A 27,115-nucleotide genomic window follows, 5' to 3' on the forward strand; every position below is an offset into this window, starting at 1 on the left:
TACTTCTGTGCATCGATACGAATTATGTTGCTGTTCATGCCTTTGACAAGATCTGCTTCGTGAGTGATTTCCACAGAGCACAATTTCTAGCAAGACAACCTCTCTGTCAATAAAGAGTACTGTGTAACACTTTCGCAAGTCTAGATGTGGAAATACTATGCATAATTTACATCATAATAGGGGGGATGAGGAGGGGATGCTTATCAGTATGGCGTACTTAGAAATTCTCGACGAGTAGCCTAAATATAGACGAATCAGGCTACGGTACCACTCGACGTTGCATTTGCACTACCGACATTACTTCGATGGGTCCTTTGACATAACATTAATTTACGATCTAAAATATGAAATCCTCGAACCGACGTCTCCTCATCAGCCCTACATAAGGCACAAATAGGTAACTGTCGTCGAGGCAGCAAGTGGATCGTGTACTTAGCAGTATGTATGGTACGCAGTTGCAATCGAGAAAGCTGTTCTGTAAATCGCTTGTCATGTAGTACGGGGTTAAACAGCTACCTCGTCCATAGCAAAATATCTCTGTTCCCTCGAAGTTTACTCTCCTAAATTGTGTCCAAAGGGAACTTCAGCAGCATTTTTTCTTACTATGATAACCACATTAATAATAATTCCTCATATATCATTCCTTCCACGATCAAGCGCCCTTCATTGTCTCGCCAGCATCGTCTGTGTTCATGGTCCAACTCTTACGTCTCCATAGTAAACACCTCTGCTAAAATTCTCCCGCAACCACAAACTCCAGTTAATCTTTGTTGGTGATATCCATGTACGTGATTCCGCTGCCCCTACGTATGGGTCTTACGCAACTCACAACTACTTCAAAAACACGTGAGAGATTTTTATATCGTCTCGCTCGCTGTACGCAAAGTATCAGTTCTACCGAAAAATGAACAGGACCTTTTTGTAGGAAATTTAATGTAGTTAAATTTTCTGTGAAATATATTTTTGCAGGAGAGCGCAATTTTCGAGTTAATGAAGGAAAACGTATTTGAAAATGTATCCCAGTGCAAAAAAAATTTAACTACACACGTCAAAAAAAGTTTTGCACACCTCGGTTCCGAGAGTTCCGGAACCTGTACAGAAAACTGGAACAGAGATAAACATAAACATCATTTTCGCCATTTTTATTGCTCATAAAAACCACACATTCCATGTTGAACCACCATACTGAGAGACCTTCAGTGGTGGTAGTCCAGATTGCCGTACACAACGGTACCTCTAATCCCAGCAGCACGTCCTGTTGCATTGATGCATGCCTGTATTCGTTGTGGCATACTATCCACAAGTTCATCAAGGCACTGTTGGTCGAGATTGTCCCACTCCTTAATGGTGATTCGGCGTACATTCCTCAGAGTGGTTGGTGCGTCACGTCGTCCGTATACAGCCGTTTTCAATCTATCCTCGGTTAGATAGGGTTCATGTCTGGAGAACATGTTGGCCACTCTAGTCGAGCGATGTCGTTATCCTGAAGGAAGTCATTCACAAGATGTGCACGATGGGGGCGCGAATTTTCGTCCATGAAGACGAATGCCTCACCAATATGCTGCCGATATGGTTGTACTATCGGTCGGAGGATGGCATTCACGTATTGTACAACCATTACGTTGCCTTCCATGACCATCAGCGGCGTACGTCGGCTCCACATAATGCCACCGCAAAACAGAAGGGAACCTCCACATTGCTGCAGTCGCTGGACAGTGTGTCTAAGGCGTTCAGCATAACCGGGTTGTCTCCAAACACGTCTCCGGCGATTGTCTGGGTGAAGGCATATGCGACACTCATCGGCGAAGAGAACGTGATGCCAATCCTGAGCGGTCAATTCGGCATGTTGTTGGGCCCATCCATACCGCGCTGCATGGTGTCGTGGTTGCAAAGATGGACCTCGCCTATGGACGTAGGGAATTAAGTTGGGCATCATGCAGCCTATTGCGCATACTTTGAATCGTAACACGATGTCCTGTGACTGCACGAAAAGCATTATTCAATATCGTGGCGTTGCTGTCAGGGTTCCTCCGAGCCATAAGCCGTAGGTAGAGGTCATCCACTGTAGTAGTAGCCCTTGGGCGGCCTGAGTGAGTCTGTATCTCCATGTCCGAACAACATCGCTTTGGTTCACTCCGAGACGCCTGGACACATCTCACGTTGAGAGCCCTTCGTGGCACAAAGTAACAATGCGGATGCGATCGCATCGCGGTATTGAGCCTCTAGGCATGGTTGAACTACAGACAACACGAGCCGTGTACCTCCTTCCTGGTAGAATGACTGGAGCTGATCGGCTGTCTGACCCCCTTTGTGTAATAGGCGGTTCTCATGCATGGTTGTTTTCATCTTTGGGCGGGTTTAGTGCCACCTCTGAACAGTCAAAGGGACTGTGTCTGTGATACAACATCCACAGTCGACGTCTGTCTCCCAGAGTTCTCTGAACTGGGGTGATGAATCTTTTTGTTCACGTGTGTTCAAATGGTTCAAATGACTCTGAGCACTATGGGACTTAACTACTGTGGTCATCAGTCCCCTAGAACTTAGAACTACTTAAACCTAACTAACCTAAGGACATCACACACATCCATGCCCGAGGCAGGATTCGAACCTGCGGCCGTAGCAGTCGCGCGTCACGTGTGTTCATTAAATTTCCTACAGAAAGATGGTGTTAACTTATATGTAGGACTAATAGTTCGCACGTAACAAAGGAGAGAGTTTTAAAATCTTGCTTGTAGTATTTGAAAGTGTTGAGGGTTGCATAAAACCCTTAGGTAGGGGCAGGTAAATAACCCTGTGTGGTTTCATTCTGCTATTACCACCTCATCCCAGCCATCAGAGTAAAGCAGCAGGACCCACATACTAACAACAACAACAACAACAGCAGCAGCAGCATAAATTGTTGTTATATACGTATGAATCAGGTGATTAACAGTCGTGATTTTTACGAGGTTTCTGTGCTCGAAGTAGCTCTGTATATTGTAATATATCTGCGTCCCAGCATTAAAAGAGAATCTTTAGTCATTGCGTGAAATACCTTCGGCAAACACATCTTTCACGTGGTCAGTTGGTTGAAGCACAAACTTGTCAACCAGAAAACATCCTAAAAAGAACAATAAACAACTGATAATAACAATCGTAAGAAATACACACATGGGAGAATCATAATTGAAAACAAATTCAGGTTTTTGCCAAATTATCGAGAGTAAACTTCGCTCTTACCACACTTAAGGGTTGGTTCCGCTGCTGATCGAGAGATTTGTTGAGAGTCAGATGAGTATTAGTAGAAGCTGCGATATGATGTTACGAACTGCGATGACATTAGAGTCGTAACGTGTGCAACGCTGCGGCTCCACTATAGCAGACGTGGCGTATTGTGTTGGTAGCCTCTCCGCTGTCGTGATCATTCTGTAGCACTGAGCGCGCCCTTACAGGGGACGCAAATTCAGGGCCGCCGGTTGCGGAACAGATAAGTCAGCGGCAAACCCCCGTCCTGTCGCAGCTGGTGCACAGTCCAGTTTAATCAACGAAATCGCCGTAATATCTACCACGCAGCTTGCGTCATACCGGCTGAAGGCCGACTGGAAATGAGCTCTGTATTACAGCAGCCACATCAGCAGTTAGATTAGTACTAGGCTGACCGACATACAAAGGTTCATATACATCATTCTGACTTAGAAAACAGAAATACAGTAATAGAGTATTGGAAAAACCTGCCACTATATTAATGCAGTGAAGGCAGAAAAACAGAAGGATGTCAGGTATTTATTTAAGTACATGAGTGACGAAAGTATTTCGTGGTTAAACAATATGCTTGGAGATAGTCACCAGCAACCAGACGTCATTAAGAAGATCGGCATCCATGTAGAACAGAAAGAAGACGCAGAAGAGAAACAAAAGGTCCTTCAGTAATCAGAAAATATACCAGAGAAACTGTCCATCACAATGTATGTGATACAGAACAAAACAGTGGCATTTTATTTGTACAGTAGTACTTTATCAATTTATTTTCTGTTATTTTATTTTTGTGCTTTTTGAAGATCCATTGATCGTAGGTAGTATTATGAATAGTATTACTGTTGATTTTAGTATTTGTTTGAGGGTTAAAACAACATTTTAAAAAAGAAATGTTCTTGCTCATTCTAACCTACTGACACAGATTTACGGGAAAAAAAGTCCTATAAATGTTTAAGAGAAACATTATTTTTCACATCGAAAACATAGGTTAAAATACGTAGTATGACGGAAAAAAATTATTTTTTGAAAACATTATTGGAGATATCACCGATCAAAATGTAATCTCTGAAATTAAGCGACAAAAATATTATCTCGGATATTAATTACAGCAGTCTAGATTGCAAGACAAGATTTATAAAACGCTGACCCGTTTCGATAATCGCATGATCATCTTCAGACCTACAACCACTTTGATCGGCAATTGCTGTGCATGGAACAGCTGACTATCGTCATTAAACAGTTTCTGCTCCATGGACAGCGATCGTCCAGCAGTAAGGCTGTAGGTATGGAGACGATCAGCTGATGATCGAAACTGGTCACCTTCTAATAATTTTGCCTTTCGATCTACACTGCTATAATTAATTTCAGAGACATAATGGAAAGATTTACGTAATAGTAGCACACATCATATTAAAATCAACTTGCGCACTAGACTCGGGTTTTTATGCAGAGACATAATTTATTCGGTTTTAGCAGCTCGACCTGGTGTACTTACCTTCTTCTTAGTAGTGATGCATAATTAGAAATTTTACTTTTTATTTATTGCGAAATATGCCGTTGACGTCAACACGCCTGGACAAGTAATTTTTAGCGCCATCTCATACGAAAACTTCGCTTTACAGCGCCTACTTATTGACGGCAGAGAAGCTGAGAGTACAGGGGTGTTTGCGTGTGCTGTGCAGGTGGCGTGGGTGCAGCAGCAGCACGAGAAGCGACGCCGGAAGCGAGACTACACGGAGGCGCGCTTCGGCGGCGGCTTCGCCGATCTGCCATCGTTCCTGGGCGCGCGCTCGCAGGCGCAGGCGCAGACGCAACACCGCCAGCACTACCGCGGCATCGGCGTGCAGAGCCTCTTCCCGGACCCCCTCTACAAGGAGCAGTGGTACCTGGTGAGTGCGGTGTGTGGAACTCAGTGACAGTTCAATTAAAGCGCAACTGGACACATGACTTAACGCTGTAGCTCAACGAACATTATATTCCGTTACCACACAGTCTGACGTGTTCTAATGAGACAGCGTCACATATTCGTAGCTGAATTCCTTTGTATACTTATGCATACGAAATGTAAATAAGTGCATTCTCTTATGCGTATTGACAAGAGAATGATGATGTGGTCTTCAGTCCGAGGAATGGTTTGATTCATTTCGCCACCCTAGCTGAATCTTCTGAAAGCCTCGTAATCCCTGCATCGCTACTGCATCCTGCATCCATTTAAAACAGCTTCCTGTAGTCACATTTCTGGACTCCCTCTAAAATTTTTACACCCAAACCTCTTTCCATTACCAAATTAACTATTACTTGATGGCTCAGGGTATGTCCCCTCAATCGATCCCTTCTTTTAGTCATATTGTGCCACGAATTTTTCTTTCTTACCGATCCATTCCAAATCAGTACTTCTCTATTACACTCTACAGTCGGATTAATATCACCACCAGTCATAAATCTGAATAACCACCTTTCGCAACGCGGTCCGCTGCGAGACGTGCTGGAAGAGAGTCGATGAGTTAGTGGAAGGTACCGAAAGGTATGTGAAGCTATGCGGACTCCATTGTCGTCGCCAGCTGCTCGAGGTTTCTCGGTTGAGGGTCTATAGCGCGAACAGTACAATCGAGGTGGTGCCACAGACACAGCTAGCTGTGTGATACCGTGCATTGTCTTGCTGGTAGTTGTCACCGCACCAAAGATTTTATATATATATATATATATATATATATATATATATATATATATATATATATATATACTTACTGGTTAAGAATGGCGGTGGATCATTCTGGAACATTCATGCAGAGTAGAACTGGCCTCGCAACATACGTACTCGGAGTGTAGGGGACTCTCAGAAGCCAAGCTCCGAAAAAACCGAGCAATGGGATGCGTGGATGATGTAAGGTCGATACTTCTATAAAGTAGTCAGTCATCACCAGGGCTGGAACGAAAATATTCCTGGTCTCAAGCAACCTATCATTTGGCACCCTTATTTCGCCCCCTCCCCCCAGCCCCCATTTCCATCGTACGATTTCACCCGTATCAGTTTTTGCTACTAGCTGGATATCCGTTATATTCAAATATTGCCTTGGCACCCCCTTGCAGATGTCATTGTCATACTTCATGCATAGAAATCCTACAGTTGTGGCGCATCTGTCAGGATTGGGCCCCACGCGGCGAATTATATCGTTTGGGCCCTAAACCGGCCCAGATAGTGCACCTTACAGAATCAATACCTTCACTGCAAGATAACAATGGTAATGTTACTACTGACAGTGCCACAGAAGCAGAGTTCCTAACATGGTTTTCCGAAATTCCTTGACAGAAGATGACGAAGAAAATGTTCCAGAATTCGAATAAGTTAAAACCGCCAACGTAAGTAAGTAACTACGGAGCGAGGTGGCGCAGTGGTTAGTACACTGGACTCGAATTCGGGGGGATGACGGTTCAAACCCGCGTCCGGCCATCCTTATTTAGGTTTCCTGTGATTTCTCTAAATCGCTTCAGGCAAGTGCCGGTATGGTTCCTTCGAAACTGCACTGCTGACTTCCTTCCCCATCTTTCCCTAATCCGATGGGACCGATGACTTGGATTTGGGAGGAGGTGACCAAACAGCAATCAATCAATCAACCAACCCACCGACCATAAGTAACTTAGAAGTAGATTTCCTCGGTTAATTGAAGCAGTTTAAAGCACTTAAATAAGGCAAGGCGTCCGGTCCGGTTCATATACCAGTCAGGTTCCTTTCACAGTATGCTGATACAATAGCTCCTTACTTAGCAATGGCACACAACCACTCGCTCGTAGAAAGATCCGTACCTAAAGACTGGAAAGTTGCACAAGTCAGACCAATACCCAAGAAAGGAAATAGGAGCAATCCGCTGGCTCACTGACCCGTATCAGTAACGTCGATTTGCATTAGGATTTTGGAAAATATGCTGTGCCTTAACATTGTGAATCACTTCCAAGAAAACGATTTTTTGACGAGTAGCCAACACGGATTCAGAAAATACCGTTCTTGTGAAACACAGCTAGCTCATTATTCTCACGAAGAAATGAGTGCTGTCAACAGGGAATGCCAAATTGTTTCCATGCTTTTAGATTTCCAGAAGGCTTTTGACACAGCTCCTCACAAGAGACTTCTAATTAACCTGCGTGCCTCTGGAATATCGTCTCAGTTGTGTGAATAGATCCATGATTTCCTGTCAGAAAGGTCTCAGTTCCTAATAATTTACGGAAAGTCATGGAGTAAAATGAAAGTAAAATCTAGCGTTCCGCAAGAAAGTGTTACAGGCTCTCTGCTGTTCCTGATGCGCGTAACTGATTTAGGAGACAATCTGTGCAACCCTCTTCATATGTTTGCTGATGACACGTCTTTTACCGTCATGTAATGTCATCAGATGATCAAAATGAATTGCAAATTGATTTCGATATCTGTAATGTGCAAAAAGTGGGAATTGACTCTAAATTATGAAGTCCTCCACATGAGCCTAAAAAAGTATCCACTAAATTTCAGTTACATGATAAACCACGCAAGTCTAAAGGCTGTGAACTCAAATACACACATTGGGATAAGATTAAGAATAACTTAAAATGGAGCCATCACATACGTAATGTTGTGGGGAAAGCAAACGAAACACTGCGATTTATTGGCAGAGAATTTGGAAAACGCAACAGGTCTACTAGACAGACTGCTTCCAGTACACTTTAACACTCTTCCGCAGTACTGCTGCGCGGTGGGGGATACACACCAGATAGGATTGACGAAGAAGGACATCGAAAAAGTTCAAATAAGGGCAGCTCGTTTCGTATTGTCGCGAAATACAGGAGAGTGTGCGAGGGATATGATGCGCGAACTGGGGTGACAGTCTCAAAGAAAACGCGTGTTTCACTCCGACAGAACCTTATCATGAAATTGCAATCACAAGCTTTCTCTTCAGAGCGTGAAAATATAGTTTTGGCGTCCACCTACATAGAGAGGGATGATCATCATAATAAAATAAGAGAAATCAGAGCTCGCACGGAAAGATTAAAGTGCTGCGCGTGATAGCCGTGCGGTCCAAAGCGCCTTGCCATGGTTCGCGCGGCTCCCCCCGGTCAGAGGTTAGAGTCCTCTCTGGTGTGTGTGTGTGTGTGTGTGTGTGTGTGTGTGTGTGTGTGTGTGTGTGTGTGTGTGTTAGAGTAAGTTTAAGTTAAATTATGTGGTGTGTAATTGTAGGGACCGATGACCTTACCAGTTTGGTCCCATAGGAACTTACCAAAGTGTTCGTATCTCCCGCGCGCTGTTAGTGTAGAACGGTAGAGAAGTTCGGTGAACCCTCCTCGAAGCGCTTACTTCGGAGTTCCACATTGATCAAGTAGATGTAGATATAGAACTGTGCATCTGTGAAGCATTCGGTGCTGAGCGCGTCTTTTACGGCAGGGAGATTGTCTTGTTGTTTCGTTCACCAATGGCCAAGCGCTACCGTTAAGGCGAATTTATCCGAGGCGAAGGCAGTTCTTGTTCGCGTTCATGTTTCGCATGATACGGTCTTACACGATCAGGTCGCGCCAAAAATATATGAAGACTGTAGATGGTGATAAGGTTTGAGCTTAGATGTTTTCCGTCGAACGGTAGGCAACAGTGTGTTATTGACAGGTTTATACACGGAATTAAACACGAAATCACTAGACAGGTTAGTATCGTCTTTCTTAGTACCATCAGAGTTACACTATTACTTCAACGATTGTTGGGGCTACCTGGCTATCTGGAAAAGCGATAAAACAGTGGCAGTCTTCAGTGTGAAAATGGAACTAAAGTAAGTGCCAATATGAGCGTGGTTGGGTCTCGCCATTGTTAGAAAGTGCGTTTTTTTTTTTTTATGAACTCAAAATTATTGAGTGGTATAAACTGTTAGACTTCAATAAAAACCTTTTCACTTACAATTGAAGAACTTAAATATTCGTAAATAGAGACGTTTTGTTGTATTACATAGCACGGCCAGGTTTCGTATGAAGCATGCTTGCACTGTTCACATCCGTTTCCTACGTACGATCGCCGCAAAGAAAACTGTTTCAATTTAGAATCAGCTGAATATTAGTGGGAAGTAGGTTACAAAGAAGTCAGTTTCAGATGGTCAGAGTTAAAGAGCAGGCGTGTCATACAGTCAGTCTGCGTAATAGTTGTGCCATGTAATTACTCATTAAACTTATCCACTGTGGACCAGCATGTCCGTGTGTTAACTGAACATAAAAGCAGGTAACTACGACTAGCTCCGTGAATTACTTTTCGAGCTTTTTCAGGCTAATCTTCAGTGCTGGAGGTGTCTCCATGTGCGAGGGTGGTTAGTATTGGTGCCAATATTCACCAGGGAGCCTATCGGCTACAGAATAGTGCACTATTCACTAAAGATATTGAGTATTGCCAAAAAAACGCCCAGCACCCAGTAATGCTGTAAAACTGATAATACCGTTGCAGTTCAAATATTTAAAAAACTAGAATACAAAAAACTTATTAGCAAGCAGTCCCGGAAATTTGATGACAGCATCATTAGAATATAGCGATCGTTGCAGCGTATATTAATGATAATGGAGCTGTACTTACCTGCAAGGTTCGAAACACAGTAGGACGACACAGCACAACTACTCTGCGTCTATACCGACAGCAGAGATGTTATAGTGAAGGACAAAACAAATGACAGTACCCATGTCCCACTGAAAAAAAAAGAAAGCAACTGGCCGAAATGATGCATTTGTATTAATTGTTGCTAAGAAGATTGTAGTTGCAGTGGCTTACGGGCGCAGTCGTTTCGATGGAAGCCGTTAAACGATTTCAGACCGATAATCACTTTGTTTTATGGCCTCCACTAACGTTAGATTTCAATACTTCGTACTAATAAGCTAACATTATTGTAGCCATTCTAATACAATGTTAACTGCAGCCCGTGATTACAATCATACACAAGGAACACCCACTTCATCCCATTTGTAACTAAACTGCTGTCAGTTGAAATTGGAACGCCATGAATGCAGTGTGCAACGAACGTCAAACTGTGATGAAGTGCTGTAAACTTCATATTTGGATAAGCGAATGACAAGCATTCAAAGTAGGTAGGAGTAAAGCCATTTACATTCTGTAAATAAAGATTATTCTGAGAGTTTCTCATTCAGAAACTGCGTTAGAATGTTGGTTGTTTGTGACAACATCGTCTTCTGTGTCGAGTAAGTAAGAGAGACGAGATTGCAATTTAGCGTTCCGCGGTGTTGCCTTAGTAGGGATCACAGGATTGTCATACGAATATAGAATTAATGAAGTCAGGAGGGCCATACTCATCGCCATGCAGAACCTTAGACAGCCGCATTAGACTAGCGCCCGAGAGGACAAAGTGCAGGACCGTACAGCAGCGTCACGTAACTTCAGTTGCGAAGTATGTTTGTTTGCAACAATGTAACTACCTGTATGGATAGTACGACGACGTCTAGAGCGCCACTGACGGTCAGCACGATTTTTGCTGCTTGCCTTGACGCAGCAGCAGAGAGGAGCGCGCCGATTGTGATGAGCTCAAAGCTCACACTGGACACAGAAGTAGCAAAACGTCGTCTTTTCATATGAATCCTAGTTCAGCATCACGATGAAGGTACGCTGTGCGGAGCGTCTGAGAAAAAAAGTTGCCTGATTGGAGTCTACATACTATAATCAACTGACATGATGGTACGGGCTTTCATTCGGACCGCAACAAGGTCACCTCTGTTTCTCATAGCAGTTAATTTGGAAAGGATGCGTCACATTACTGACGTTTATGGCCGGTGACGTATGCCCTATCGTAGAAGGCTATGTGATGTTACCTTTCGACAAGATGACACAAGACAGCATGTCACCATTTTGTCCTGACACTATTTCACATCTAGCGTATTGAGCTGTTCCCGTGGCCAGCACGTTTTATAGACCTCTCGCCAAATTAAAAATGTGGTCGTCGTGTTCACAGGTTGCCGAAAGACTGACACCTTCCACTTTCCAGCGTCTAGGATATATTATCTCCGTCAGAATCGAACCAGCTTGGAGCGACGTACATGGATCTGTCTTCCAAGCTTAGTAGGTCTTGATGTCCAGCAGTAATCATTGTTGCTGCTAGAAATGAACTGAACTTCTTACTCTGTATACCCCCAGAGCACCTACAAATCTGATCAACTGGAATACATAAAAAGAATACCCCCACTCACCCCCCCCCCCCCCCCCACACACACACACGACTTGAACCTCCTCAGAGGGAGTTGCGCGAACCGTGGAAACGCGCTCTAGTTCTCGCGGCTACCCCGCGCCGCAAAGTTTTTCTATTTGCTACCGTCATTGGTGTTGAAATTTTAAGGGGTAGCAACGTAATAATTTGATTCAGTTCGTGATTACTTGACTTGTATAGACGCATTGAACTTCTTTTGTGCACTATCGAAAGCTGACAAGGTTGGCAGAGACAAGAAAAATACACTATTGACTAAGGCCATTGGACTTAAATCGTCTGCACCTCGTCGTAAGACTGCTTAGAGCGGATGATAAACACCAGTCCAGCCACACGCACGTGTTAAAAGGTTTATTTGCTGCCATCTCCCTGGTGCAGAGAAACTAAAATAAAGTGGTGTTGAGGGCAGCGCCCGAGATAGCAGCCAACGGTAGGGAGCGTGATGGCTTTGGCGCGACATTTATTTTGCGGTCGTACTATAATGCCACCGTCGTTCGCGGAAAAATGCTTTCATCGGTTGGCGACCGTGTGAAGAGTCCGCAGACTTACTTCCGGACGTGGCGCGACGATAACGAGCGCCCTCCAAAAGCCGTGAACGTGGCCATGCGGCTATCTTTATATCTGGGCCGTATCGCCGGCGCTGTCGTCCGCCGAGAAAATAAAAGGAAGGGTGCGTCGCGACGCTCTGCTGGGCCGTTTCCCGCTCTGCCGGGCCGTTCGTCACCAGACGACCGCTATTGCTGGTTGCCCGTCGCTGCTTTACGCCTTTCGGCCCACCGTTTGATTTGCCGCCGTCGCTTCCCCTCCGTTAGGTTTAAGCGCCTCTGGATGATGGCCGTCCGGACACGGCGTCCGCTCTTCGTTTCTCGCTGCTTCAGCTGCTCTAAACGGTGCAGGGCCCCGGCAGCACAGGCAAGCTGCGCCGATGATGGACACAGTCTCTCTCTCTCTCTCTCTCTCTCTCTCTCTCTCTCTCTCTCTCTCTCTCTCTCTCTCTCTCTCTCTCTCCCCCTCCCCCTCCCCCTCTCCCCTCCCTCCCTCCCTCCCTCCCTCCCTCCCTCCCTCCCTCCCTCCCTCCCTCCCTGCATTCGTCCCACTACCCCACTATCTCTTTCACTTCTTCCCTCCCTCCCCGCTTCTCTCTCGTTCCGCCCCACTAATTCTAGGAGTGTCTCGTATACCATTCCGTTGATACGAGACGCTGAGTTCAATTTTTTTTTAATTTCTCTATTTTCAAGCCGTTTGGTAAGATTTTGTTTCTCGACATGTTCCGTCCAGTTATTATCCGTGATACTGTCCTCCACCAGTTCCGAATCCTCTTCTTTAATAGAATCTGAATAACTAAATGCTTCTCTTAGTTCAATAACCCAAAGAGGCAGGCCGGTGTGTTCAGGAGAGGATACAACGTTGTACTCTTTCAGATGTACCAAAATTTTATTATTATTACAGGATTAGTCAATACAAAGATGAATTAATAACAACATTTTGTTGTATTCCTGTTATCCTCCGCTCAGCCTCTTCATCCAGCGCATCTCCTAGCCGATTCTGCGATGTTCCATTACTCCATTCATGTGGTCTGTCCAAGAACGTCGTGGTCTTCCGCACTTACGTCTGACAGGTGGTTTCCATTCATAAACCTTCTTTGGCCACCGATGATCTGGCATTCTCATAAAGTTCGTACCATTTTCATGATTTTCTTTCAATTCTGTCACTGTATCATTTGTCTTCATTCTGGCTCTTACTTCAACATCAGTTTTCCTTTCGATTCTTGAAATCCTGGCACTCCTTCGCAAATAATCCATTTCCACAGCTATCAGTCGGGTTTTTAGACCCGCACTTGAGATCCATAGTTATGATCCATAGCATAGCACTGATCCAACCCTTATTTTACCTACTCTTTTCTTATTGCTGTTGGAAATATTCTTATCCCACCAAAAAGAATTCATACACCCTAACACTTTTCTGCTTTGCTGTTTTCTATATTTTATTCCTGTTTGGCCCAATCCATTTTTGTCAATATGTGCACCGAGATATTTAAATTTCTCTACCTGTCTCATAACTGCTTTGTCATTGATGTGTACTTAAAATTTAGCATCACTATTTACCACCAGATACTCCGTCTCTGTTAGACTCATTTGTAGTCACCATCTGTTGTATTGCTGATCTAATCGTCGTATAATGAACTCAAGGTCATAATCATCTTGTGCTATAATAGCTTGATCGTCAGCAAGACTTAATGAAAATATCTCACCATCGTTGACGGTGATTCCCATTCCTCTGCAGCTGCTCTTCCAATTTCTGAGAGCCAATTCTACATATAAATTGAACAAGATGGGTGACATACTGCAACCTTGTCACAAACCTTTATTGACATTAATAGGTTCTGATAACTATGAACCTCGTTTAATCTGTACCACATTATCTCTGTACATTTCAGTAATACCCTGTAAAAGGTGATCATCCATACCTACATCTTTCATATCTTCCCACAGCTTAGATGTAGGGACTGCATAGTAAGCTTCTGCTAAATCTAGAAAGGCAATGTGCTGCTCCTTCCCTACTGCTATAAATTTCCCCTTTAGTTGTTGTATAATAAATAGGTTATCTGCACGGGATCTGTACTGCCTAAGTCCACTCTGGCCTTCCCTAATGTGGAGGCCAACATTTTGTCTATTTTTTTCAAACATCTTGCCAAAGAAGCGGCTCATTGTACAGTTAGCACTAAAGCGTCTATAGCAGTTTGTGTCTTTTCTATTCCCTTTCTTGAAAATAGAAACCATATGACTTTTTCCATTCTGAGGGAATTTCAATCATTTAAAACATTTGGTCAGGCAGGTTATTCGTATCTTCAGATACCTTCCTCCAGCCTTCAATAATTTAACAGGAATGTTTCCTGGGCCAGGTGATCGGCCATACATCATTTTAATTAATGCGCAATTCACATCCTCTTTTGTAATGTCCAGACTTCGATCAGTTACTTCCATCTTCTCTTCATTCCCTTGCCTGTAATAGGGCTTATCTTCAGTTAAAAGGTCTGCATAATGCTTATTCCATTCCTTCAAGGCAACTAGGTTGTATACTGCTTTGTTTTCTTGTGTTTCCTTCATACTGGTAATTGTCCGCCACACTTCTGTTGTTTCTGGTTCACCTATTAGACTCTAAATTTTAATACATTTGTTCCCAAATCTTATTTTCTAATTTATTTCTGTTTCTTAATTCGTAATTTGTTGTCTGGTAGTTTTGTCTGTCCTGTAGTGATTTAGTTGATAACCATTTTTTGTAGAGATTTTTCTTTTCCCTAATAAACATCTTTAGGCCATCAGACATCCATGGAGGATCCCGTTTACTTAGACTCTTACTCTCTGTTCCTAGTGCCTCTAGAGCAGTTTTTGTGAGTGGTTTTTTAATATTTTCATATTCTTCAACATTCTCATCTTCTGGAATAGCTTTTAGTTCATGTTCTAATTTACTCTGAAATAAATCCTTGATGCTGAACTGCTCCAGGGGAAAGAGATTATACCTTGGCTGCTCTAATTTCTCGTGAGAGCTGTGGTCAGCCACTTCTCCAGTTGTAAATGACTTCCTCCTAAATGGGTATGTCAACTTTGCTAACACTAAGTAGTGATCAGACCCACAGCTGGCTCCCCGCATGACTCTGCAGTCCTGAACCACCATTTTTTTGCCGTTGCTTGGTAATGATGTAATAATTTATTGATTTCTGTTTTAATGATGATCTCACCCATTTATATCTGTGGATATCTTTACGTGAATAGTGTGTGTTCAGAATTTTCAAGTCACATTGGTTACAGAATTCTACAAGATTTTCTCCAGAACTATTAATGATATTTTCTCCATATTTAATTAGTGTTCTTTTAAAGATTCTTTGCGATAGGCTTAATATAAATGACCACACATCATACGAAAATTTCTTCGTAAATAATCTTACATCTTCTTTAAAATGAAACTCATTCCAATTTCTGTTAATGATTTCCAGTAAGTCTTAGGTGTTGTACAGGAATTGCTCTTTCGTTCTACTGAAACAATGACACGTAGACTTGATAAAATACGATCGGTGTCAGATATTCTTTAACATCGAAAGATTTCACATTACAAGTATCCCATCCATAATGGAAGCAGTTGAACTTTGCGACCTCCTTCATAGACTGTAGAATAATAACGACCCGTCACAGTACGTGAGTTCATCTGAAATACGATCGGTTTCGGGCTTGTGCCCATTTCAGGTGGTTTAGTTTCATTGACATGTTGCCATACTCAGTGCTGGAGGTCACTGTTTAAATAAAAAAATGTAATCATGACTTGTTGTTGCTGTGGTCTTCAGTCAGTCATTGGTTTGATGCAGCTCTCCATACTACTCCATCGTGTGCAAGCTTCATTTCTGAGTAACTACTGCAACCTACATCCTTCTGATACTGCTTACTGTATTCATCTCTTGTTGGTCTCCCTCTACGATTTTTACCGTCCACACTTCCATCCAGTACTAAATTGGCAATCCCTTAATGCCTCACAAAATGTCCTGCCAACCGTTACCTTCTTCTAGTTAGGTTGTGCCACAAATTTCTCTTCTCCCCAATTTTATTCAATATCTCCTCATTAGTTACGTGACCTGCCCATCCGATCTTCAACATTCTTCTGTAGCACCACATTTCGAAAGCTTCTATTCTCTTCTCGTCTAAATTATTTATCGTCCATTTTTCAGTGCCATAAATGGCTACACTCCATACAAATACTTTCAGAAAGGACTTACTGATACTTAAATCTATACTCGCTGTTAAAAAATTTCTCTTCTTCAAAATCGCATTCCTTGCCGTAGCCAGTCTACATTTTATTTCCTCTCTACTTCGACCATCATCTGTTATTTTGCTCCCCAAACAGCAAACCTCATCTACTACTTTGTGTGTCTCATTTTCTAATCTCATTCCCGCAGCATCACCTGACTTAATTCGACTACATTCCATTATCCTCTTTTTGCTTTTATTGTTGATCATATCCTTTCAACACTGTCCATTCCGTTCAACTGCTCTTCCAGGTCCTTTGCTGTCTCTGACAGAATTACAATGTCATCGGCGAACCTCAAAGTTTTTATTTCTTCTCCATGGATTTTAATTCCTACTCCAATTTGTTTTTGTTTCTTTAACTGCTTTCACAATATACGGGTTGAACAACATCGGGGATAGGCTGCAACCCTGTCTTATTCGCTTCCAAACCACTGCTTCTCTTTCGTTGCTCTCGGCTCTTGTAACTGGCATCTGATTTCTGTACAAATTGTAAATAGCCTTTCGCTCCCTGTATTGTACCCCTGCCACCTTCAGAATTGGTAAAAAAGTATTCCACTCAACATGGTCAAAAGCTTTCTCTAAATCTACAAATGCTACAAACGTAGGTTTGCCTTTCCTTGACCGATCTTCTAACAAGTCGTAGGGTCAGTATTGCCTCGCGTGTTCCAACGTTTCTACGGAATCCAAACTGATCTTTCCATACGTTTGTAAAGAATTCGTGTTAGTATTTTGCAGCCGTGACTTCTTAAACTGATAGTTCGGTTATTTTCACGCCTGTCAGCACCTGCTTTCTTTGGTATTGGCATTATTATATTCTTCTTGAAGTCCGAGGTTATTTCGCCTGTCTCATACATCTTGCTCACCAGATGGTAAGAGTTTTGTCAGGACTGGCTCTCCCAAGGCTGTCAGTACTTCTAATGGAATGTTGTCTACTCTCGGGGTCTTGTTTCGCCTTAGGTCTTTCAGTGCTCTGTCAAATTCTTCACGCAGTATCATATCTCCCATTTCATCTTCATCTAGATTCTCTTCCATTTCCATAATAATGCCCTCAAGCACATCGCACCTACTCCTTCCACCTTTCTGCTTTACCTTGTTTGCTTAGGACTGGTTTTCCATCTGAGCTCTTGATATTCATACACGTGGTTCTCTTATCTCCAAATGCCTCTTTAATTTTCCTGTGGGCAGCATCTATGTTACCATAGTGATACATGCCTCTCCACCTTTACATTTGTCCGCTAGCCATCCCTGCTTAGCCATTTTGCACTTCCTGTTGCTCTCATTTCTGAGAGGTTTGTACTCCTTTTCGCCTGCTTCATTTACTATATTTCTATATTTTCTCCTTTCATCAATTAAATTAAATATCTCTTCTTTTACTGAAGGTTTCTACTAGGCCTCGTCTTTTTACGTATTTCATCCTCTGCTGCCTTCACTACTTCACCTCTCAAAGCTACTCATTCTTCTTCTACTGAATTTCTATCCCCTGTCCTCGTCAGCCGTTCCCTAATGCTCTCTCTGAAACACTCTACAAACTCTGGTTCTTCCAGTTTATCCAGGTACTATCTCCTAAAATTCCTACCTTTTTGCAGTTTCTTCAGTTGTAATCTGCAGTTAATAACCAATAAACTGTGGCCTGAGTCCACATGTGCCCCTGGAAATTTAAAACGTGGTTCCTATATTTCCGTCTTACCGTTATATAATCTGTCTGATACATTCCAGTGTCTCCAGGCCTCTTCCACGTTTACAACCGTCTTTCAAGATCCTTAAACCAAATAGTAGCTATGATTTAAGTTATACTTCGTGCAAAAATTCTACCACGCGGCTTCTTCTTTCATTCCTTACCCCCGTACATATTTTCTACTAATTTTCCTTCGCACCCTTTTCCTGCTATCGAATTTCGGTACCCCGTGACTATTAAATTTTCGTCTCTCTTAATTATCTGAATAATTTCTTTTATCTCATCATACCTTTCCTCAATCTCTTCATCTGCGGAACTAGTTGGCATATAAACGTGTCCTGCTGTGGTGGGCGTGGGCTTCGTGTCTATCGGCATACAATAATGCGTTCACTATGCTGTTCGCAGTAGCTTATCCGCGCTCCTTTTTTTATTATTATTCATTAATAAACCTACTCCTGCATTACCCTTACTTAACTTCGTATTTATAACCCTGTACTCACCTGACCAGGAGTTTTGTTCCTCCTGCCACCAAACTTCACTAACTCCCAGTGTATCTAATTTTAACCTATCCTCCACGATTAAGCGATATGACATTCCACGGTGCTGTCGGTAGAACGCCAGTTTTCTCTCTCCTGATAACGATGGCCTGCTGAGTAGTCGCCGCCCGGAGATGCGAATGGGGGACTATTCTACCTCCGGAATATTTTACCCAAGAGGACGCTATCATCATTGAACCATACAGTAAAGATGCATGCCCTCGGCAAAAATTACGGCTGTAGTTTCCCCCTCGCTTTTCGCCGTTCGCAGTACCAGCACAGCAATGCCATTTTGGTTAATGTCACAAGGCCAGATCAGTCAATCATCCAGACTGTTGCCCCTGCAACTACTGAAAAGGCTGCTGCCCCCCTTCAGGAGACAGACGTTTGTCTGGTCACCCCTCTGTTGTAGCAGTCTGTATTGCTGAGGCACGCAAGACTCCCCACCAACGACAAGATACGGGGGGGGGGGGGGGGGTGACGTGACCAACCAAAGACCAGACAGACACACACAAATCAAACATTTAGTAGTGGCTAAACGAGACGTGTTTAAAATACTATAGTACTTATTCACGAATGAATACAGCCCGTCTTTCGGCTAAATAATTTTGATTAATCCGCTTACGCAACAAATCTGAACGAACATGAGTTCTCAGCCACAGCAGTTAAAGATAACCCGCAGGTACTAAACACTGTCACCAACGGAAATATTATGAATCTCCGTGAAGAGCTCGAAATCTACATACGTAGCTCCAAATCACCACACACAATTCTCAATGAAAAAGTACACCTTTCAAACAGGTCATTTCTACGCATCTTTAATGAAATATTTTAAAAAACCAAAAAATGTGACTCGTGGCCTCCTCACAACTAGCAGTTTCTTGAAGAATATCCTGCAAAAAAATTAAAAAAAATAGAGACGACTGTGTGAAACTTTTTTAACGCCCTTGTACATTTTAATTGCTTGTTTTGGACATTTCTTGAATGTCTATATCCATTTTGTGAAGTGTAATACATACATCCCATAGAATGTTACACTCTTCTGTCGCCCTCCGGATGCGCTTGGTGAATCAGTGGCATCTAATATTTTTCCTGTCGTAATTGTTAACACAATTCTTTCAAATGAGCTTACCGGAGACAGAACTTGCCACCTCACAATCAAGTGGTTCCTTGTTAGTATTTCTGTGAGAAATATTAAAATTTTAGTCATTGCATATCTTTAGTAACCAATGCATTGCCCTTTGCACATCGTCATCTCTCTCTTGTAAAATATTTCGGCTTTACTATCATGCAACCATCTAAAATACATGAGAAATCCCATTTTCACTTGCAGAGTCACAGTATCACACGTTAAAGTTAGGTGCGTAATTCCATTCACAGATCTGCATGGACGATAACATGTAAAAATAATGCAGCTGATATAAGGTAATAGCTTTACACATTCTATTTCTTCCTGGGAAATCAACGATAAAACTGCGAAACGTATACATGATAATTCCATCAGCTCAAAAATAACATGAAGTAGTTAAATTATTAGCCGTAAGTAATGGGATGGAGAAAACTGATTGATGTGCTCAGGTGTTCAACTGAGATTCTTGGCTCCGCAGAGTAAGAACTGTATTAGTATTAATAGATTTTTGTCGATCAGACAAACATTTGCCCAGCAGGTAATGTCTGACTACATGTGTTGCAGAATGGTGGTGCTAAGGACGGCTTTGATATGAACGTGGCTCCGGCGTGGCAGAAGGGCTACACCGGCAAAGGGGTCGTCGTTTCCATCCTCGATGACGGTATCCAAACCAACCACCCTGATCTCGCCCTCAACTACGTAAGTACCGTGGTCGTCATGACTAACTTCGAGGCTACTGTAACTACTGTAGTAAGCAAGTTCACCGCACAAAACATCGCCTAAAAGAGCACATTGGAGCGATGTAAGTATTGTTGAAGTGGTACCAGGCGGTCACGTGACGCTCCATTGCTGACGTAAGCCAAGGTGGTTAACACAACTCCATCAAATAAGCTTACTTAAGACTGAACTTCGCACCTTACACTCAAGTGGTTCCTTGTTAGTATTTCTGTGAGAAATATGAAAATTTGTAGTAATTGCATATCTTGCTTGAATGTATGGAATTAGTGCAGTAAGGTGTGGAGACGTGACAGAGTTACAGAGACCAGCTGCCGTGTCTGAACGTACTGGTGACCACGCAGTGAATGAAGCTGCCCGATCTATTGGTGTTTCTACGCGGACTGACCGGTGTTTATACTAGGACTGTTGCATCGCTCGCAGCCAGGTAAAACTGCCTAAGAACGGCGGTCGTGAAAAGATACAAACAGATAGTTCCCGGAGAGGAGTGTCTCGTGTTGTCACTGACAGTCTGATAGAAACCCTACAGACATGACTGCTTCTAAATGATCCATTCCCATAGTCTAATTAAACAACGTGGTAGGTAAGTGACTAAAATTATTTCTTCGACGTTACTGTCTAAATCATTAGGCACAGAAATGTTTATAGTTCACTTCATCGGACAAGGATTGTAGACACACACCGCTTATGCTAATTGTTGTAGAAATAAGAAGTTAAAAAGTACTACGCATCTTTCTTCTCTTGATGTCGAAGTACACGTTAATGCTCGTTGTCCTGTAGTAAAACGGGATTTGTTCGCGGTGAGATGGGTAAGGATTCGTCATGTTTCAGAACAAAATGTAACTCTTCCTGGAATGGATCTTTCGAAAGTATACAGTTATCAATCAATCAAGTTAATAAAGAAGTTAATTTTGATTTCAGAAATAATGTAAATGCATAAACTGGAAATATTCTTCTATAAAACACTGCAAAACACCACCTTCTATATATTACACATAGTTAAAAGATCTCAGCTTGAGTGCGGACGCTTCATGTACAACGACATAACTTTATAAATGGATGCAGTGGAGACAGTTTCCAGTCTGGCCTCCTCACGTCTGTTGTAAGTTGACTTCAATCTCCACCAACTCAAATATTTTAAAATTTTGTTAACAGGATGAAGACTGTGATCCCAGATTGGTATTGGGGGCGGCGAAATAGAGGATATGGGCAGATTGAATTTCACTAGATATAATTCGCATATCGCGATTTATTAGTCGCTGTATGGTGTATGATTGATTTAAAAAATAAATAAAAAAACCTCTGACTTCTTTTTCTGAATGACTGCAGATTCCACGCATACAGTAAGTAAGAACGGTCGTTACAAAATAATAATGAAATCACTCCAGAGACGGATCGGGGCAGCATGTTCCATCTTCCCTGCTAGAAATGCTGAAAAATAAAACTGATAATACAATGTATAATGAAACAAGCATGTGGACTGGGTTATTAATAATAAAACAGCACTTAAAAAACTCAAAACAAGTTAGCATACTGTCAAAACACAACTACAGTCCACGATGCTTATATTCTGGAGGTTGAAAGCAGAAAGAAAAGCGCGAACCGTCAGACCTCTCCTACCTAGTTTGAAAAAATATTTTGAAGTCTGCGCCTTCTTTTATTATATAGATAACACAGATATAAACATGGACTCTCTCGTCGCGAACACTTCTACACCAGTTTGTAGACGGAATATAGTTTTTTAGAAAGGAGTATTATAGTATCCACAATAAACATTTCATACCGACTCTCTTCATCCTAACTAAGTGGACATCACAAAGTAAAAGTTGTTACGTTTCAATAGTTCAGGAAGTTTCTCAAATATCGATACAATTCAGCGACTGCTACGGTCGCAGGTTCGAATCCTGCCTCGGGCATGGATGTGTGTGATGTCCTTAGGTTAGTTAGGTTTAATTAGTTCTAAGTTCTAGGGGACTTATGACCACAGCAGTTGAGTCCCATAGTGCTCAGAGCCATTTGAACCATTTGATACAATTCAACTGCGATAACTTTCGAGTAGAAAATAATATTTGAATGGCAAGTCAATTTTGTAAAATATAAAGTGTTTGTCAATATTTCAAATATATCTTTTATAACGAATTTTAATACTTCATATTTGGCAAGAATAATTTTATCTTCTGACAGCTGGCATAGAAAACAAGACTGATCACAAAAGATAATTAATACTTTCAGTAAATAGGCGAAGAAACGGATATTCAAAAATCTAATGGAAAAATATCATAAACCAATTAAAAAAACTGCCATACATCATAATGGATCCGCAAACTCGCACAGTAAAAATACGTTTAGCAAATGCTACGAAATATGGTTAGAATATGACGGGTTTCGAGAGGTTCACATGGCAACTCTGTCATCTGCTATTGCACAGGTATCCTAAAAGTAAAGGGTAGTTTCATGCTGTCAGTTAATGGGGGTCCGTCTGAACCAGCTTCCTAGTTACCATTGCGAAAGGAACTGCATGCATTGGACAATTGGAGTAGGTTACCTCCCAAAAGGCCAGCGGGACACAGAACTGCACGTCGTTAGTGGAACAAACTTCACAGAAACTGGACGGTAGTGTTGTCCGACTTCGCGGATTTTGCCTCTTCTTAAATGGCGCAAGGGCTATAGTTCGCCAACGGCTCAGTGAGGCATTTAAATCACAGAGTATGGGAAATGACGTTCAGGACAGATTGGTTATGTGCTGTTTTGAGTGTGTTTTTCATGCCTTGACTTGGATCCCAGTCACTCATTTTACCGTGAATATGAACGAGAATGTTTGACATCCTCGGTGATCAGGTGTTGGTTTACGTTGGACATATGCATTAGGGGACGTCCATTACCTAAGTGATCTCAAAATGCGTGGGTGGGGGGGGGGGGGGGGGCGGATCCGGCAAAATCTCATTTAAGGGTGGGGAGAGGGAGGCAATGAAAATCTCTCGTCAGCGTTGTAATTCAGATAGTACACATTATTTTAACGGCTAACATTTTGCTTTGTATAATCAATCACAAGTGTATGCAGTACTAATGTGCCCACCAGTCTTCATGGCCTCTCTGAATTGAACCGATTGCCTTACACGTGTGCATGCAGGGTTTTGGGTTTATTTGGGGGAAGAGACCAAACAGCAAGGTCATCGCTCTCATCGGATTAGTGAAGGCTGAGGAAGGAAGTCGGCCGTGCACTGTCAAAGGAACCGTCCTGGCATGTGCCTGAAGCGATTTAGGGAAATCACGGAAAACCTAAATCAGGATGGCCGGACGCGGGATTGAACCGTCGTCCTCCCGAATGCGAGTCCAAAATGCTAACCACTGCGCCACCTCGCTCGGTGCATGCAGGGGATTTCCTGATTTGAAACAAGTGCCACACAAGTGTTGGATTTCATTTGGGGAGTTCTTTGCCGCACCTGTAGAAATTACTGCTTATATGTCAGTGAATCAGTCTTGATGCACAACGCACAGAAAAAGCCTATGTTATTGTATTCAACTTGAATCTGTACCAAAACTTTTACAGTGCATACTTTAAGCGGGCTGTCGACAAGTGGACTTGCGAGCAAGAAGTTGATCTCTTGTGGAAGGAAGCTAAGCTAAGCTGAAGCTGACCGACGAGAATTCCCTTAGTGACCATGTAAATGAAGAGATTGAAAATCAGCGTAATTATGCGGTTAAAAGGAAGGTACAAACAATTTTGTCTTTCATCTGCAAAGTGAGTAAAGGTTAAATGAAATTGATGTAAATAAAATGCTAATAAAAGGTCAGTTTTAAGGAATCCCTCGAACGGTTAATACTGCCTTCTCGAAGATTTCTTGTCCGTCTGTTTCTGTCTCCGTCCGTTCGAATACTACTCAGGTTTGAAATGTTTAAAATAGTGTTTTTAATCACGCGTTAAAGCACTGTGTAATGTCCTTTCTAAATGAAACGTGTTTCTATTAAAGTATTTTAATAAATGTTTAAAACAAATAAAAGGTTTTCATTTTTATGTATTTTTACCTGAATACGGGGTAAACCTAACGTGAGGGTTCGGGAGATTCAACCATACCTCATCAAATCTCAGCAAGGGAGAAGGGGCAGGGAGTACAAATTTCGAAGAAAACCTCTCATGGAATTAATGGACGTCCCCTTAGAGTTAACATGTGTAAAATGTTTTCAATCACGTGTTAAAGGCACTGTATAATACGCTTTGTAAATAAAATATGCCTTTATTGATGCGTGTAATCAGTTTTTAATACAAATAGGTTCCATTTTTACTTTTTTATACTCCACCTGGGGGCAAACACCACGTGAGAAGGGTCACAAAGGGTGGAGGACTCTCCAGCTTCTAAAGAAAACCCCGCGCGTAATTACTGGACATTCCCTTGAGAGTATGCTGAGCATCTCCCTTTTTCAAAGATGCCAGCCTCATTCTTGGGCAATGTGATGCACCTTCACTGGCCCTCCAAATAACCCAATCATAATACCACAAAGTGTCTGGATCTGTTGGGAACAGTAGATCAAACGTAGAAGTCGACATATCTCTTAGTTTCCTACCTCTACGGGATCTAACCATCAACGAGAGGCTTCAGCTGGATACTGCACACTGGAAGAAATTTGTGTATCCCCTTCCTCGGCGAAATGTCATTATCAAGGCAGGGGTGGAGTGTTGGTGTGATGCCTCTGCGGTGTAACTTAATTATTTGTCCACTGTGTTTGTGGTGGGTTATTTCGCCGATGAAGTAAATGTCAAGTTGAAAAAATAAATCACCGGACTTGAAAGTGATTAGTATTTGTATGAGAGAAGACGAGTATTGGAAAAAATGACTCCTTGGGAAGGACGGACCGAAGCGATAAACAGGTTGCCAAACGTCGTTGCTGGTTATCAGGAGACTAGGTGACGTACCGGTAGTCCCCTGGCTTCAGTATAGCAATGGACGGTGCTGTGATGCCATAGAGCCTGAGGCAGGCGCACTGTGGATCCGCCAACTAGGGACCACGCCGCCGACGTCGTGCCCACGCATAATTGAGGCCGGGCCGTTGCTTGTTTGCACTGTTGAGGCCGCCGCCGCTGCCGAGGTTGAGCGCGCCAACTCATTAGCCTCTCCCCCACTCCCCCCACCACCTCCTCAATCTCCCCTTCCGCCCTGCCTCCGCGTCGACCACAAACTCCTCCTCTTATTCCTCCAGACAAGCCAACGAACGCCTTGCTCCAGATTAAGCGGAAGATGGTGTGACCCCAGGTACGATGTATAAGGTTGCGAGTTCTGGGAAGTGCATACAATGCACGCTTATTGTGTGTTTGCTTGAACGAGTGAACTGACATTGAAGATAATACGTTTGGTGGAATTAGTGAGACGGCAGGTAATAGTGATACACGAGAGGCTAGTACTAAATAAGTCAAACATTGTCTGAAGGAAAAAAAAATGTAAAGACTGGGGAGAAATCAAAGAGTGCCACACGGTTCAATGTCGGGTTCACACTTACTCCTTGTAGGTGTGTGTGTGAGACCGACTTTCCACTCAACGAACGGTAGTTGGATTGATACTTAATGCTGATGATACGAATGTTACCCCCCCCCCCCCCCCCCCGCCCCCCATGAACCATGGACCTTGCCGTTGGTGGGGAGGCTTGCGTGCCTCAGCGATACAGATAGCCGTACCGTAGGTGCAACCACAACGGAGGGGTATCTGTTGAGAGGCCAGACAAACGTGTGGTTCCTGAATAGGGGCAGCAGCCTTTTCAGTAGTTGCAAGGGCAACAGTCTGGATGATTGACTGATCTGGCCTTGTAACAATAACCAAAACGGCCTTGCTGTGCTGGTACTGCGAACGGCTGAAAGCAAGGGGAAACTACAGCCGTAATTTTTCCCGAGGGCATGCAGCTTTACTGTATGATTAAATGATGGCGTCCTCTTGGGTAAAATATTCCGGAGGTAAAATAGTCCCCCATTCGGATCTCCGGGCGGGGACTACTCAAGAGGATGTCGTTATCAGGAGAAAGAAAACTGGCGTTCTACGGATCGGAGCGTGGAATGTCAGATCCCTTAATCGGGCAGGTAGGTTAGAAAATTTAAAAAGGGAAATGGATAGGTTGAAGGTAGATATAGTGGGAATTAGTGAAGTTCGGTGGCAGGAGGTACAAGACTTCTGGTCAGGTGATTACAGGGTTATAAATACAAAATCAAATAGGGGTAATGCAGGAGTAGGTTTAATAATGAATGGGAAAATAGGAATGCGGGTAAGCTACTACAAACAGCATAGTGAACGCATTATTGTGGCCAAGATAGATACGAAGCCCACACCTACTACAGTATTACAAATTTATATGCCAACTAGCTCTGCAGATGACGAAGAAATTGAAGAAATGTATGATGAAATAAAAGAAATTATTCAGATTGTGAAGGGAGACGAAAATTTAATAGTCATGGGTGACTGGAATTCGAGTGTAGGAAAAGGGAGAGAAGGAAACATAGTAGGTGAATATGGATCGGGGCTAAGAAATGAAAGAGGAAGCCGCCTGGTTGAATTTTGCACAGAGCACAACATAATTATAGCTAACACTAGGTTTAAGAATCATGAAAGAAGGTTGTATACATGCAAGAACCCTGGAGATACTAAAAGGTATCAGATAGATTATATAATGGTAAGACAGAGATTTAGGAACCAGGTTTTAAATTGTAAGACATTTCCAGGGGCAGATGTGGACTCTGACCACAATCTATTGGTTATGACCTGTAGATTAAAACTGAAGAAACTGCAAAAAGGTGGGAATTTAAGGAGATGGAACCTGGATAAACTGAAAGA

The 27,115-nt window shown here is 42.7% G+C and overlaps 1 protein-coding gene across 1 annotated transcript in view; it reads left to right on the forward strand.

Annotated features, from left to right (window-relative positions):
* Nucleotides 1-27,115, forward strand: part of LOC126199109 (furin-like protease 2) — a 456,386-nt gene that overhangs the window by 200,584 nt on the left and 228,687 nt on the right. The window contains exons 2-3 of the mRNA XM_049935863.1: nucleotides 4,917-5,123; nucleotides 20,133-20,267. Of these exons, the coding sequence (XP_049791820.1) occupies nucleotides 20,160-20,267 (108 nt within the window). The 5' untranslated portion in view covers nucleotides 4,917-5,123; nucleotides 20,133-20,159. The remainder of the gene's footprint in view (nucleotides 1-4,916; nucleotides 5,124-20,132; nucleotides 20,268-27,115) is intronic.

Source organism: Schistocerca nitens, chromosome 8 (genome assembly GCF_023898315.1).
Source record: "Schistocerca nitens isolate TAMUIC-IGC-003100 chromosome 8, iqSchNite1.1, whole genome shotgun sequence".
Lineage (NCBI taxonomy): Eukaryota > Metazoa > Arthropoda > Insecta > Orthoptera > Acrididae > Schistocerca > Schistocerca nitens.